General features: G+C 37.6%; 1 protein-coding gene across 2 annotated transcripts in view; it reads right to left on the bottom strand.

Moving 5' to 3' along the window:
- Positions 1-32: 32 nt before the first annotated feature.
- Positions 33-15,051, bottom strand: part of DZIP1 (DAZ interacting zinc finger protein 1) — a 38,855-nt gene continuing 23,836 nt past the window's right edge. For both annotated transcript variants that reach the window (XM_030952626.1, XM_030952618.1), the window contains exons 13-20: positions 10,311-10,456; positions 9,821-10,016; positions 7,205-7,334; positions 6,976-7,026; positions 5,988-6,190; positions 5,510-5,640; positions 1,982-2,153; positions 33-1,234 (exon numbers count right to left, since the gene is read on the bottom strand). In XM_030952626.1, coding sequence (XP_030808486.1) covers positions 1,152-1,234; positions 1,982-2,153; positions 5,510-5,640; positions 5,988-6,190; positions 6,976-7,026; positions 7,205-7,334; positions 9,821-10,016; positions 10,311-10,456 — 1,112 coding nt within the window. In that variant the 3' untranslated portion in view covers positions 33-1,151. The remainder of the gene's footprint in view (positions 1,235-1,981; positions 2,154-5,509; positions 5,641-5,987; positions 6,191-6,975; positions 7,027-7,204; positions 7,335-9,820; positions 10,017-10,310; positions 10,457-15,051) is intronic.

The following is a 15,051-nucleotide window of genomic DNA, read 5'->3' as shown; positions in this document are numbered from 1 at the left end:
AACCCCACAACAAATCAACTTCCCCATATAGGAGGCATTTAATGATGATTAGTTTTAGAGCTGAGGCTTTTTTCTTTTCATTTAGTGTTTATTGTAAACCATGGTAGAAACTTAATAGTTTAATACATGGACATATTTTCTTTAAAATGTTGACAATTTTATATAAAGTTCATGATAAAATATAAAAAATATGCATTAAAGATTGTATAAAGTAATACTCTGCAGTATATTCTGTTCATTGGTTAACAGGCTTTCTTGCAAGACCAGTTTCAATCTTTAATGTAAACATTAGAGGCAAAATCTTCACCTCAGAGAAATGAAAGAGACTTTCACCACTGAACTCATGAGTGTGCAGGTTTTGGCTGGGGTAGAGGTAATTGTCTTCACTGTGGCTGGTATGGGGCTGTGTCTTGGATTTGTGCTAGACACAGAGTTGGTAACAGAGATGTTTTTGGTATTGCTGAGCAGGGCTTGCACAGAGCCTTTTCTGTTTTTCATACCACCACATCAGTGAGGACTGGGGGTGCACAGGAGGTTTGGAGGGGACACAGGTGGGACAGGTGACTCAAACTGACCAAAGGCATATTCCAGACCATGTGACATCATGCACAGTATATACAGCAGGGGAAAAGGGAGGAAGAGGAAGACATTTGAAGTGATGGCATTTGTCTTCCCAAGCCACCATTACATGTGATGGGGCCCTGTTCTCCTGGTATGGCTGAACACCTGTCTGCCCATGTCAGCAGTGAATTAATTCCTTGTTTTGCTTTGCTTGTGTGTGTGGCTTTTGCTTTTCCTATCAAACTGCCTTGATCTCAACCCACGAGTTTTCTCACTTTTACTCTTTCAAGTCTCTCCCCAGTTCCACAGGTGAGGGAGTGAGTGTTTGCATGGGGCTTGGCTGGGGTTAAACTGTCACAAAAAGAAAGAAGAATTACTTTGTTTCCAAATAGACATGGTCAGTAATGCATATTTCAATATCCTTTTTCAGAGTCAGATTGAAAGACACAAGAGCTCCGTAAACAGTATTCCTTGTTATTACAGGACCAATGAGAGAAATTACTGGGAAACACTTGATGTTTTCATCACCTGCATTTTGAACCCCAGCAGAACCCGAAAGCAGGACCTCCAATCAATCAGGAATGGAACAATTATACGTCTGAAGAATCACTCCAGTCTGTTACAGTGACTAAGCTGCTTTTTAACGTGCTTGTATTATCAGCTTCATGAAGGCCTTTTAAAACAAACAGACAGAACAATTAACAGTTATTAATACTCTTTTGGAGATTTTTTTGCTTTGCATTGTCTATAAAATAAAATTACATGCTATGTGAGCAAACACCTTTGGACTTCAGGAAGCCTCAAATTGCAACCAGTAAGCAAATGACAAGTGTTGATAACATGTAGATTGTTTCTCTCACAGAAGATAAAGCACAGGACAAGCAGTCAGTGCCAACCTTACTTTCCCTTCAAAAATAACCAGAAGTATCCTTATGTAACTGACACAGCTTCAACCTTTACATATATTGAAATGTTAAGGTTAGAAACTACTATATAAATTCTATGAAAGATTGAGGCTTTTGCTTTAGCACTAGTTCAAATATTTATCTCAGCCTGGTAAATCAGTTAGATACCTTGAACAAACCTGAAATGTTATTATGCTCAAGAAAAAGGGAGTTCCCTTCTCCCTTAAATTTGGAAAGAAAAAATACCTCAGATGATTAATTTTTAAGATGATGTTGAAGTCCAATAATATTATGGTTTAAAATCTCAAATTTAAGTTGGTATCTCTGTGTATTTATGTGTTTGTGTGGTTTATGTACCACTAAGTATAATAAAAACATGATATTTATATAGCAAGAAACCAAACACAAAGGTTTTCTTGTTCTTTTCTTACAAAACACCATCTATTGAATTACAATTTGTAATACACTGTACTTAACCCTCCTCTAGGTGGGTCAGTCCCTTATGAATACATTACCTTCCTCCTTTGGTGCACTCTTCTTGGGAAGGCCCCATGCATGTACCACAGATGCAGCACTGGCCTCGTTTTTCTGAACAGTCATTGCCTTCTGACCTCTGTTCTCTTTCATCAATAAAATGTCTTCTTCTACTGATGAAATATCCCAATCATCTTCATCAGCTTCTGCGAGCTAAAAGGGACAAGAAAAAATTCACTGTTTTTATTCCGAAACTAAATGAGGTTTGTTGTTTGGGTTTTTTTTAAAGTCAGGAACTGCAAACATTTCAAGTTCTGCCAGTTCTGTATCTGGCATAAACCTCTGTTTTCAGGTATTATATGCCAGCCTTTAAATAGAATTATTTTTTCTGGGATATTCCAGTGAGATGAAAGTCACTTAAGCATTAGAATGTAGATTACTTACATGAAAATAAAGATATGACACGCAAGGTGGCAGTTTACAAGCATTCTATAGTCAAACTAGGAAAAAATATTGCAGTAAAGGCCTTTTCAATTTAAACCAAATTTATTTAAAGATAAAATTAAATAATGAACATTTTAAAAACTGCATGATGCTCAAACTTTAAATATACATTCCCCTCAAGACTGAGTGTCAGCATGTACAAACATATTTTAATTAAGTGGTGGATTTGTATACTAAGTTAACAAAATGAGAGTCAATTCAGACAGATGAACCTGAAGGCAACGAGTCCATGGTCCTCTTACCTCATCTGCCTGAGAACTAAATATCTTCATTCAGCTTTAGCAAGAAGAACTACAGAATTTCCCCATTTTTCAGTCAAATGTGGTTTGATGGATTTGAGTTGTTTTTAGAGAGCTTAACTGTGGAAAGCAAACAATGTTTTCTCCCAAAGGTAAAACCTTATTTCACTGGAGTCTTCAGTGTTACAGTAAGGATCTAGATGGTGCTTCCATTGCATAGAAGGAAGGTTCAGATGCGATTAGAAAGCAATGTAAGGTATGTATACGCTAGAGAAAAATCAACAAATATGAACATGCTGTGTGTCTCAAAAGTGGGTAAGAGACTGCAGTACTGCTTATCTTGCAACATAACTCCATTTTAACATTGCAAACTGTTTTTCAAAAACTGACAGATCTGCTCAGTGTGCTGTATTATTAACATACCAGAATTCATTATTGCACTGTTTCAAATGATCTGCATTTGGAGGGTGTGGTAATGGGAAAGTCAGTCACATATTGAGAAATGCTGGAGGAAGAGTTTCCTTGAACATTCAAGAAGTCCCAAATGATTGTTAAAGTAAAAAATAGAGATAAACATGTCAACTTCAAACAGAATTCAGTTTTGACCAAGTGTAAATACATGGCACCGATCAAAACTGCTAAACAGTTTTATTAACTCAAAGACTTATATAAAGACATCTACATTAAATATATAAATATGGGCATAAATATATGCATATAATTACTAAAGTATACAAGATGGTTCTTCTGTAAAGACTGCAGAAAAAAAAGTAGCAGTGCCTGCCCTGGTTTCATAAGCTTATTCTGAACTCATGGTGTCCACACAAGATACATCAGGGACACAATGTATTCTAAATGAATCATAGCAACAATATTTTTCATAAAATGAGGGAAAGATGTGGGTTGGAAGAGATTTCAAAGATCATGCAGTTGAACTCCCCCACGATAGCCAGGAAAACTTTCCACTAGACCAGGTTGCTCAAAGCCCCCTCCAACCTGACCTTAAACACTTCCAGGGATGGGGCATCCACAGTTTCTTTGGGTAACCTGTTCCAGTGCCTCACAGTAAGAAGCTGCACCCTCACAGTAAAGAATTTCTTCCTAATATCTAATCAACACCTACTGGCTTCTCATTATAGTCTAATTTTCTGTCCAGAAGGATCTGTTCCATGATCTTTCTGGGCACAGAAGTAAGATTAACAGGCCAGTAGTTAATCCCAGGGTTCTCCTTCTTACTTTAAAAAAAATAGATTTATTTTCAATTAGAGACTTTTTTCAATCAGAGACTACACTCAGCTGTGATGGCTTTTCAATTATTATGGAAGAATGGCTTGGCAACTATATCAACCAATCTCCTTAGGACCCTGGGAAGCATCTCACCGAGTCCCATGGATTTATATAAATTCAGGCGACTCTGGGAATCTCAAACTCATCCTTCTACAACAATAGGAGGGCTTTCATTCCTCCAATCCTTGCCTTAAGGTTCAGGGGCTTGAGAGATGTGGGAAGGGAGATTATCAGTGAAAACCATGGCATTTTAAAAACATACGTTTTGAGATTTATTTTGCTACAGGTCTTTACCCTTGAAGCCCAGATTCCTGAACACAATGGCTCACCATCTAAAGATCCTTACAAAATCATCCTGGCAATTTAACTGTGAACACTTTGTGGTCTTGAAAAATTTGACACTACAAAGAATTTGGAAATAATGCTAGATAAAAAATTGCGCTGTAATAGTCATGTCTGCATTGATAATTTTGTCTGGTGCAATTTGCAGCTCCCACATAGTCAATGAACAACTTAGGTGTAATCAATGGCAATTACAAGGATACAGGCTAAATGTGATTATGCCATCCTCATGGCCGAAGTTGATTAGGACAATCACTCCTTTCTGGAAAATGAAATAGAAGTGTCACTGTTTCTGGGGGGAGTGATGAGTTTCAGATTTAACTCACAATCAGGAAGCCCAAGGGTAACAGTTTTATTATGGATAACAGGATTCTCAGTAATTATTAGTTGCTAATTTAGTGAAAAAATGTTGTACTGAATGCTAGAACTGGTACCTGTCTGTCTACTTCAATCTAGTAACAACTACTCAAACTGAAATAAAATCACTATCTGCTGTTGACTTCTCATTTGGAGTAACTTTTGTTCCTTTTAAAAACTGTTCAGACAAAGACCCCAAATTGCAGCAAAATGGTTTACCAATTACAGAACTCTAAACCGAGGAGAAGACCAGGACCTTAGGAGCCTGAGGAGTAAAGAATCCATTGTGTTAGAATTCTGCTGGTGAACACAGGCCATGCTCAATGGACAGCAACAGATCTGATGCACTCTAAAGCAGTTAGTGATTGTGGATTGATGCAGAACAAAGACCTATGGAATTTGTCCTCTCATTAAAACGTATTTAAGAGACCCATATCAGATAAAGCTCTTGAAATAATGTTTTTAAATGTTAGACAAGCAAATTCCTTTTTTCCTCCAAACAAGACACTAGGAAAACAAGTAAAGAAGGACTCTCTATGCTGCTGGAATAGAAGATAAAATTGATACCATGGCCAAACTTTGACCTGTAGTGATCCAAACAGATCAAGGTATAAGCCAAAAAAGCAGTGTGGATGAAATAACTTGCCACTGGTCCCTTGCTATCATCCTCTCTATGCAGCAGTGCAGGTGTACCCAAAAAGACTACTTGGCTGTAATTCCAAAGCTGTCTTGGAGAATTAAGTTCTTTGTTGCATCAAGATGATTTCAGTGTGAAAAAAAATTCAACATACATATAGTTCAATTACTGAATGTAATAATGCTGCATATTAAAAGCAATACCTTTAGTTCTTTCACGCCTTCTTTCTTAGTAAATGCCTGTGCAACATTAATTCCTCCAGCTGGTTTGTTCTTACTTCCATGGTTAGAAAGACTCTCTCCAACTTGTTTGGTCAGTTTTTGAATAACTGTTCCTAAAATTCAGAAAAAAATTAAATTGACAGTTTCCATTTGCAAGGAGGGAAAACTTTACTGTAAACCCTCTAGAAATCTTCCCCAGAGTAAAAATAAATAAAAGATGTCTCTCTGAGACAAAGATTGTGTCTCTTCCTGCATTTGTATAAAGAGCATGATACACATCTTTAAGTAATTTATTAACAGAAGCACATTAGCAAAAACATAAAGTGTTTACCTATGTATATATATACAATCAGGACTAGGTAGTCTGCCTTCACTATGTTTTCTAACACAGAAATATTACCATGAAATGCAAAATCATGCACAGCTGTTACAACATCCATATACAAATGCAGTGAAAAACCTTTGGAAGTTTTGGCAGGTGTTCCGGTTTCTTGAGGTCCATTTTCCTCCATCCCATCCCCATTGCTTTTGCCAAAAGGCTTCTGAAAAGCATGGACTATGCTGCTTGATGGTTTTGACTGCTTTTGCAATGCCTCTGGTGCTACATCAGACTGTTTCATATCATCTTCATCAGCTTCTTCCTCTGAACTGAATGGTGGTGTTCTAGGGAAAACCACATGCAACATGAGCACTTACTGGGTTTCAGTGCGTGCATCAACGCATACACGTTTAGGCTTCCTTGCATTTTCCTTTCCAATAATATGCATTTTTCCTAGTGCAAAATGACAGAATCTCCCCTAAATTTTAACTATTTAAAAGAAAAAATTAAAAGAAATCACGCTGCTAATTAAATTCAGAAAGTTATCCCAAATACTCTCTTATACACACATGACTCTTTCCATTTACGCAACCATCTTTACAAAACAAGAGACCAATATAAAACAAGTCTTGCCAGGCAAACACAGATGGGCTTTCATGCATCAGCAGGTAGAGCAAATTTCAGGGTCAAGGAATCTGTGCCACAGAAAGTCTCTTGTGACAACAGTTAGATGTGGGAATTTTTCATTGCAGGAAGTGTCAAAGTAATGCATCTGTTGTGAACGGAACATGAATATTGTATTTCATTTTGGCTGCACTATGAAAATATCAATAAGTCTCTAAATGCTATTAACACAGTCAGAAAAAGCATCTGAGAGAAAAACTAAACCAAGTTATTGATCTTATTGAATATCTTTTTCTCAACCACAACAAAGAATACATGTGCCAAAAGAACAACATGCTATCTTTCCGGGATTATAATAACACACGCAAATGGAGTAACACTTTAAATCAAAAAATGATTGTATGCAGCCCAGACAATGTTTATGAATTAGCTTAATAATAGTTTTTGTGTGGCAAACATGTCAACAAAAATTTTGTCTTCAAAAAGGCAAAGAAACAAAACATACGTGATGCTAGATGTCTTTCTGGAAGCTCCACTTCCAAGAATCTTCCTGGGGCTAAAAATAATGAGACAAGTTATTTCAAGACTGATAGCAAGCATAAAGCTTATATGGAAGTTTTGTGAATTCTTTCCTCAATTCTTACAATTGAGGAAATGTTCACATTAGCCACAAAACCCCAAACACATAGTACTGTTATGTGAGGGATGAGTGTTTTTAGATTAGCATCTCTTACTTTGGTGTAGAACTATAGTCAGGGATGACTGCTCTTTGTCCAGGTGGGTGGACAGCTGATGGAGACCACTTGGATGGTTTTGGAGGTGTGGCAAGCGAGGAAATTCCCAATGGGTGGCACCTATGTTTTTCTACAAGAAAAGTTATCTATGTCATTCATACAATCAACATTCAATATCTTTCACATTTAATTTCTACAATTAAAAATGCTGCAGACTATAGTTTCACAAAAAAAAAAAAGAAAAAATGCAATTCTTTTCTTCCAAGCAATTCAGAGTTACCATGATTTGGGTTAAAAAGTGCAGCAATTTGGAAAAAAATAAACCCCTTTGCTTTACAGCGGGTCCTCAGAGATCAGACACATTTCATAATTTAATCCTTGGCTATGCCAAGCATTTTGACCCAGGAAATTAAGCTTGTGATTGCAATTGTATTGTTAGTGCTATAAACAACTACCAAAAGTTAATGTTTATAAACATATATACAAATGTATATATATATATGTGTGTGTACAGATGTATGTATATATACATGTGTGTATGTATACACATATGTATGTGTAATATGTGTGTATATATACTCCTGGCAATCCAAAAAACCACATATTTTGATAGACTGGCTCTTGGGAATGTGACCAGACCTAGGGTTAACAGACTGTTCATGCACCTGGTGTGGGGGCTGTAGTTACACTTTTGCAACACAGCAATACAATACCAAGTAGAGAAGGTGCCATGGAGGTTGTGTGTGCAGCAGAAAAGGGGAAGAATGGGTTAACAGCCTTAGGTTTAGACATTCCTACATCCAAGTGTCAAGGGCACAAAGGAGGTTAAGTTCCTCAGAGCCTGATAGATTAATGGAGCTGCTTCTGATACCTTGGAAAAACAGAGCATAGGTAGAATCTGTCTATATTAGAGGAATTACAACAGTTAATGGGAAATCTAGGATATTGGTGCAAACATCCCTGGTTTCTCTATTATTGCCCATCCCTTGTACAGTTTGCTCAAAAAGGGAGTCATGGGAGTGGACTGAGCAACACATGAAGCAGCTCTGGAGCTTGGTCCCACAACCCCCCCAGGGACCCTATTACAGCAGAATGGGATTCTGCTGACAACATGGCACTGCAGCCTGTTTCACACTGGCCCTGATGGACCAGAGAGATTCAGCCCAACTGCATTGAAAGAGACAGAACAGAGATATTCTGAGCTGGAAAAGGGACTTTCATCATTAGTCCAAGCCATTAAACAAGTTGAGCCACTAAGGAATAACCTGTCTGGACAAACCCCAATGAAAGCTGTATTGCCTTCATTTTCCAGAAATGATACTGAGAATGATGCCAGCACATCTTCACTGAAGATCAAGTTAATAATCTGAGGACTCCTTATCCTTGTTGTAGAAGCAACTATTGCCATCATGAACCAAATTTGGTTCACACATCAACAAGCTCGACCTGCAGGGTAGAGACCCTCACTTCTATCTATGGAAGCTAATAACTACGGTAACTAGAGTGCAACATTAATTCCTCCACACTTCTCACTTGGGAAATTTACTGTGACAGCAAATATAAGGGAAGGAGATGAGGGCACTTTGCCCACTGAAATTAGAAAGGTGACCTCAATGCCACTGAATTTGATAGGGAATTTCAGTCCTGGTAGCATTTAATCAATTTGACTTAGGACCTCATTAAGAATACAGTAAGAAGGAAGATGGACAGCATCAGTGGTCGGACTCCCTCTTCAGATGGTCACTCACAGCTAGAAGAATTTTCAATAAACTACTTCATCCTGCTGTTGCTATGTTCATCCTGACTCTAATATGTTTTGTTTTTATCATAGACATAAAAATCTGGATAATGATCTGTCAGAAACATATACAGTCTGGGTGTGGTATAATGAAAGGTGTGGGGGAGAGGTATGAGCAATTGCTCTACAGAGGCCCCCCAAAAATCCATTAAACAGGTGTGATAGGGGCACCAAATTGAAGGTGTTTCTGTAGTCACGGGGTGCATAATGTCGGAACGAGGCCTGCAGCGATGAGATACATGATGAAGGGACTTCCATGAGATGTGTAGCCAAGAGATGTGTAGCTAAGGGATTACGTGGCCATGATGGCATGCTGAGGGGGTGGTAGGTTATCAGGCAAAGGCTGGATGACCCTCATTACTGCAGTCAGCCAGGGAAGAGGGATTGAGGCTAAGGCGTCACTGTTGGCGAATCTGGGATCACAAAACGAGACCAGACTCAGACTGTGACCCATATGACTGGTGCACCTGGGAACATGATCAGACTTCAAATGTTGAATTGGCTAAAATCAGAAATTGAGCACAGCCATATTCAGCCATTCAGATGTGTGAGGACCAGCTGGAAAGCAAGGGGGTTTATTTGCTTCCAAAGCACTACACTCCCAACACAACACTATGTATCTTGTCAGAGCTAAGATATTTCCTGTTAAACACCATGTCAAGAACCCTTTAAAGAAAACAGTTTAGTTGGCCATAACTATATAGAATGTTGACATGGAAAAGCAGGAAAGCAGCTATACAGAAATGTTGTCAAATAAAACTTTAAACAGCAGTTATAAAATGTAAGGCAATGAAATAAGGCCCAAAATGCACTGTAACCTTCGCCAGGAAGATGAGCACAGGCATCAGATCTGCTAGAAGATAATGATCTCTCTTCAACCCGAAGGCCAACTTGACGTTCAAGGCGCTCTCGAATTCCTTGAATGGCGGGCTCATGCTTCCCTTTGCGTTCTCTGGCATATTCAATAGCTCGCAAAATTTTATTTAAGCGATCACTTGATATTCCACGAACACCCTAAGGAAACAAATTGTATTGTAAACACTCTTTTAGACTTCAGATATCACAAAGCTTGTAGAAAAATCACAGAAGTTGGTAACATTGCTTACAAGCGTAGCCATATCCTCCACAGCTGTAATTTGATGGGCATCCCCTCAGGTTACTGGTTAAGGAATTACAGTTATTTAAAACACGGAAATTTAGCTTTGGATTTTATAGGTTGAGAACTGTAGTGAGTGAAACAGGAGTGAAAGAGAACAGAAGAAAAGTGGTACAAAGATTACCCTTCTTTTAAATAATTCAATATCTTACTGCTTTAATTCCCAAGGATTCCAGCTTCTCCTCCAGAGCTTGCTCCAAAACAACTCGCAATTCTTTAGTTAAAGAAGGATCAGACTTCAGAGCATTTATTAAATAGTGCTTACTTCTGTCTGGTTTTAGATCAATTTTCTCAATTTCTGAAATAAGAAGGAAAAATGCTGTTAAGAGAAATTTTTAAAATCCACATTACACGAGACAATTAAAAACTGCACTTAAGCATGCGTTCTTTAGAACCAGCACAGACCTACATGTGCACTTTTTATCTACCTGGAATTGTGTCATTTTCAAAAATGTTTACAAAAAAGCTTACAAAAGCCAGCTCACTTGGAATTTGTACCTCTGCACATTGTACTCACCACCACAAGTATCTTATTGCTCATTACAGAATCACTGTAAAGATACAGCACTGAATATTTGGGAACAAAGATCTTTATTTTTAGCATTGTTCTTGAAAGCTTCTGATAATAAAGAGAGACTATCTTCTGATACTTAAGTTCTCTAAACGTGGTATTTCAAAGAAAAGCTGAATTCTAGCAGGAATCAGAACAAGAATACTACAAACTTTTTCTTAAAAAAAGCTTCAAGCAACATGACATTCTCCGATAAAATCATCTACTGAAACGAAACCTTTGCAAAGTTCTAACACTTTCAAAAGTCTTGGTAAAGACAAAACCTTGTCTGAGGCAGACTGTTTCACAGAAAATACATGATGGATAATAGTCATCTTCAAAAATCTTTCAAGGACAAAGTTCAGTGTCGTGTTTTCTTCAATGCACGTCTGTGACATCATACATGCTTAAAACCAGACAAAGAAGTTCCTATCTCTTTCCCTTGCTTTAAGTGTCAACAATGACACTTATGTCAATAAAAAACTCTTATGCAAGCAATAAAGAATCATCTAGACATATTCTTCTATCTAAAATGAAGACTGACATTTAAATTAGGCCAAAGTATTATTGGGTCATACAGGAAAGTAAAGAAGCAAATCACACCCATTTAGAACCTGTCTGTAAACTGTCACTGGCAAGACAAAATTTTACTGAATGCCACTTAAAGTAAATGAAGCAATAATCTGTGGAACCATGATGGCTGCTTCTGTCTGGCAGTGGCCAGCAGAGCTGGCTAAGGGTATAGAACATCCCAGGAAAGCATGCTGTAAACCACACTCCCAACTCCCCTGAAATAACAGGAAAATCTTGGGCAGGAGTTTGTCTCTTCCCAGTATGCCTTAAAGGGCAGCAAAGTCATCTGCTACCCAATAGACAAGCACAGGAATGAAGGCATAATTCCATATTGTGACTTTCAAATATTGTATTTTTAAACAAATGTGCCTCTTTTTCTATTTGTAAACAACGACAGCTTATTAGAAAGCAGTTCCATTTAATTTTCATTTTTCTTTAAGGGAAAGACAAGCACCCCAAAGAGGAGACAAAAAAACCTCAAGATGCACAAATGACAAATTAGGCAGTTTTGAGAAACTGGCTTCCCATGGGGTCCTGGAAAGAACTATAGATATTGAAAACTGAAAGAGAGTCCATCTGCCATACTATTAGATCTGTGTTGAAGAGGACATAATCAGGCTGAAATCTCATGTGGTTTTGGGAACTGTGTGGACAACTCAGTTCCTGACAGAGATGACATTAAAACTGATTTATCTGGAGAACTGAGTCCTAGAAGAGGCAAACTATTGGTCTTGAGGAAACACAGGGCTATCTGACTATCCCCATTCAGGACAAGATGGCATTATGCAGTACAAAATCCTCCCAGAAAGCCATAAATGAGACATTTTAAAGTGGAAGGCTCCCAGGAGCCTTCTGAAAATCCTATCTCTTTCCAATGTTAATCCTTACAAAAAATAGATACATTTAAACTAATTTTTAAATTCCTAATTGCTAAATACTAATAAGGGTAACAAGACTATCCAGCATTATCCTAATTAATGACAATATTAATTCTTGCTAATTAACTCAAGCCAAATCCTCTTTGCCAGAGCAATTATTTAAGGGACTGTTTTCTTATTCATCTCCAAATACTAGATTTAACTTTTGAGACAAGGGACTTTACATCTGGTCCACTGTCTCAGCTCCTACATAATCCTAGAAAATGATGTTATGAGTCAAGAATTTTCACACTCTCCCTTACAAATGACTGTCATCAAAACCAAAAAAATCTTGGTCTATCTTTTCAGACTGCATTCTTTCTTTTCTCTTATGCACTTTAGGCCATGCCTTTAGGCACAGCAGAAGAAACAAAGACAATCCATCAAGAGAGAAGATGGCAAGCAAGAGAAACAGCAGAAGGAACGTCAAAAATGCAAACAGTCTTTATTTCAGATTGTTCATAGGCACTGGATTTTCCCTGGGGAAACCTCCCAACACATAGACGTATTCAAACAACAATTTTGTTTTCAAAACAGCATCATTTCTTTGAAATTTAAACTCACTGGCTGTAGGGCTCAAGACTGATTTTGATTTTCACACACAGAAGAGATTTTTATTTGGCGTTTCACCTAAGGTACTATTAGCTGCCTTCAGGAGAAGAACACCATGCAGGATGAACCAGTGCTTTCTGTTCTGTCACTGTAAATGTGGCTTTCTCCAAGGTCTCCTCAGAAGAGGCACAAGAGCTGCCAATGCTGGGCTATGCAACTTTACTCTGAATTGCACAACCCTGGCTGGAGCTGTAGCTCCTTATGGGTAGGTGCAAGTCAGATTACTTGTAAAAGTATCTGTGATGCATTCATGAAAGGTGGCAGCTCCAACCTCCACCATCAACCTCCTTCCACCTGAACTCTTTATCCGCTTATGTAGAGTTTAAAAAGGGAGTGAGCTTATATTGCCATCGTGTCAGCACAAAAAAATTTCCTAGTCAGGGGCTTTTCCCCATCATTTTTGCTCTGCTTAGTTCAAATCCCTTTAGACATATAGAATGTGACTGCTTTAAGAAATTAGCCAGATCTTCATAAAAACATTGAACTTAGATAAGGAAATCACAATATTTATAAGCAATAGCAAACAGGAGACTGACACAAACAATATTCCCACCCAAATCTCACAAATATAATGAAATACAATGAAAAATACTGTAGGTATCAAATAATATTTTTTGTTTTCAAGAAACACATGCCAGCATATTTTGAGCTGAATCAGTCATTACCTTTTTCCTCTTCTGAAAGCTCCTCTATGGGCTCCAGCATATGCACCAAGGGTGCCTGCTCTAATAATGAGGAAGAACAGGAACACCAGACAAAAAGGACAGAAAAAGGTCAAGGTCCAGAGAGGGAAAGTCAGAAAAAAAACCACCACACCGATGTCAACTTTCTTGATTGCTGACAACCTGCTTAGCCATCACAAACCCACTGCAACATGACTCTTCAGTGCCTCAGGGGTACATTTTTATAGAGGAGCCCCTAATACAATAGTCACTTCAGGAGTGATTCTGCTGTCCAAACACAGGTGTATGGTGTCATCCCAGACACATCAGAGTTTTAAGCTGTCAGCACAAGGTTGACTGATACATCACACAACTTGTGGAATGGCACCAGATAGGCCAGGTAGGGTAGTTTTAGACATCTACAATGACAGGGCCACCCAGGATTACATAAAATCAATATTCATGTTCATTTCTCATAAGAAGAAATTTTTTGAGATGCATTTAAAAATATTGTTTATGTCCAATTTTATACTAAAAGTTTAAAAAAGACAAGTGAAATGGACAAAGTGAACCTCAAAAATATATGGAAAAATATATTAACTCACTATTCCAGAGAGTTATTAAGTACTGAGTCCATACGTGCAAGACAGAGATTTAACATATATATATATCTGTGTATATATATATATATATATATATATATATGAGATAATTCCCAATAAACCAATTTCAAAAATCTTCAATCACTCCAACTGAATAAGATTCAGTATTATCACGTGTTTTAAAGAATTCTTGAAATGTCTGTGCTGCAAACAGCTTCCTAAACACAATGAATTTATCATTCTATAGGCTGTCAGGCACAATTTGCTTCACAAAAAATGAAGTCAGACTACAATATATTTACTTTATTAACTTATAAGACATGCTTGAAAATGATTATATGTAGACCAATTCAGGTTTTTAAAATGTTAATATTCACCTTCTACAAATTAATTGCTATCAATGAAAACTAGAGCTTGAGTGTCCTGTAGGGTTTACAATAAAAACAGGTATGCAAACTGTACTTTCAGCATTCAACTACAGGCATTATAAGAGAAAACAATTTATTGGTCAGTATTTTGGGCCTACATGCATTATCCCCATCCTCCACCAAAAAAAAAAACGTCTTGCATTATAAATGGTTGCTATGCTCTATGGGTAGACAAACATGGATGCTCTGTGAGAGATAATCACAGTGAAATGAGCATTTGGAGCTAAGTGACACTGCCACATCTCCAGTATTCCTCAATAAAGGGAATTAAATCTGGTGGCATAAATGCTTGGGTATGGGAGCTGGTCTCTCCATGCTTTCCATGCCTGTGGTGATATTCAGCCTCTCACCTGCTTTTCCAAGCCAATTATCAGACTTAAGATTTGCTCCCACAGAACTTGCACTAAATAAGAAGTTTTAAAAAAAATGCTTCTTATACCAGCACAAATCATTAACAAGATGCAAATATCAAGTATCTTAGGAAAACTTATTTAAAAGCAAAACTCTGAGAGAAAATTGGGCTTCTGATCTTTTAATCTCTAAGGGTGT

This window comes from Camarhynchus parvulus, chromosome 1 (assembly GCF_901933205.1).
Source record: "Camarhynchus parvulus chromosome 1, STF_HiC, whole genome shotgun sequence".
Classification (NCBI taxonomy): domain Eukaryota; kingdom Metazoa; phylum Chordata; class Aves; order Passeriformes; family Thraupidae; genus Camarhynchus; species Camarhynchus parvulus.
Note: the sequence above shows the minus strand (reverse complement) of the source record. Positions and strands in the feature narration are given on the sequence as shown.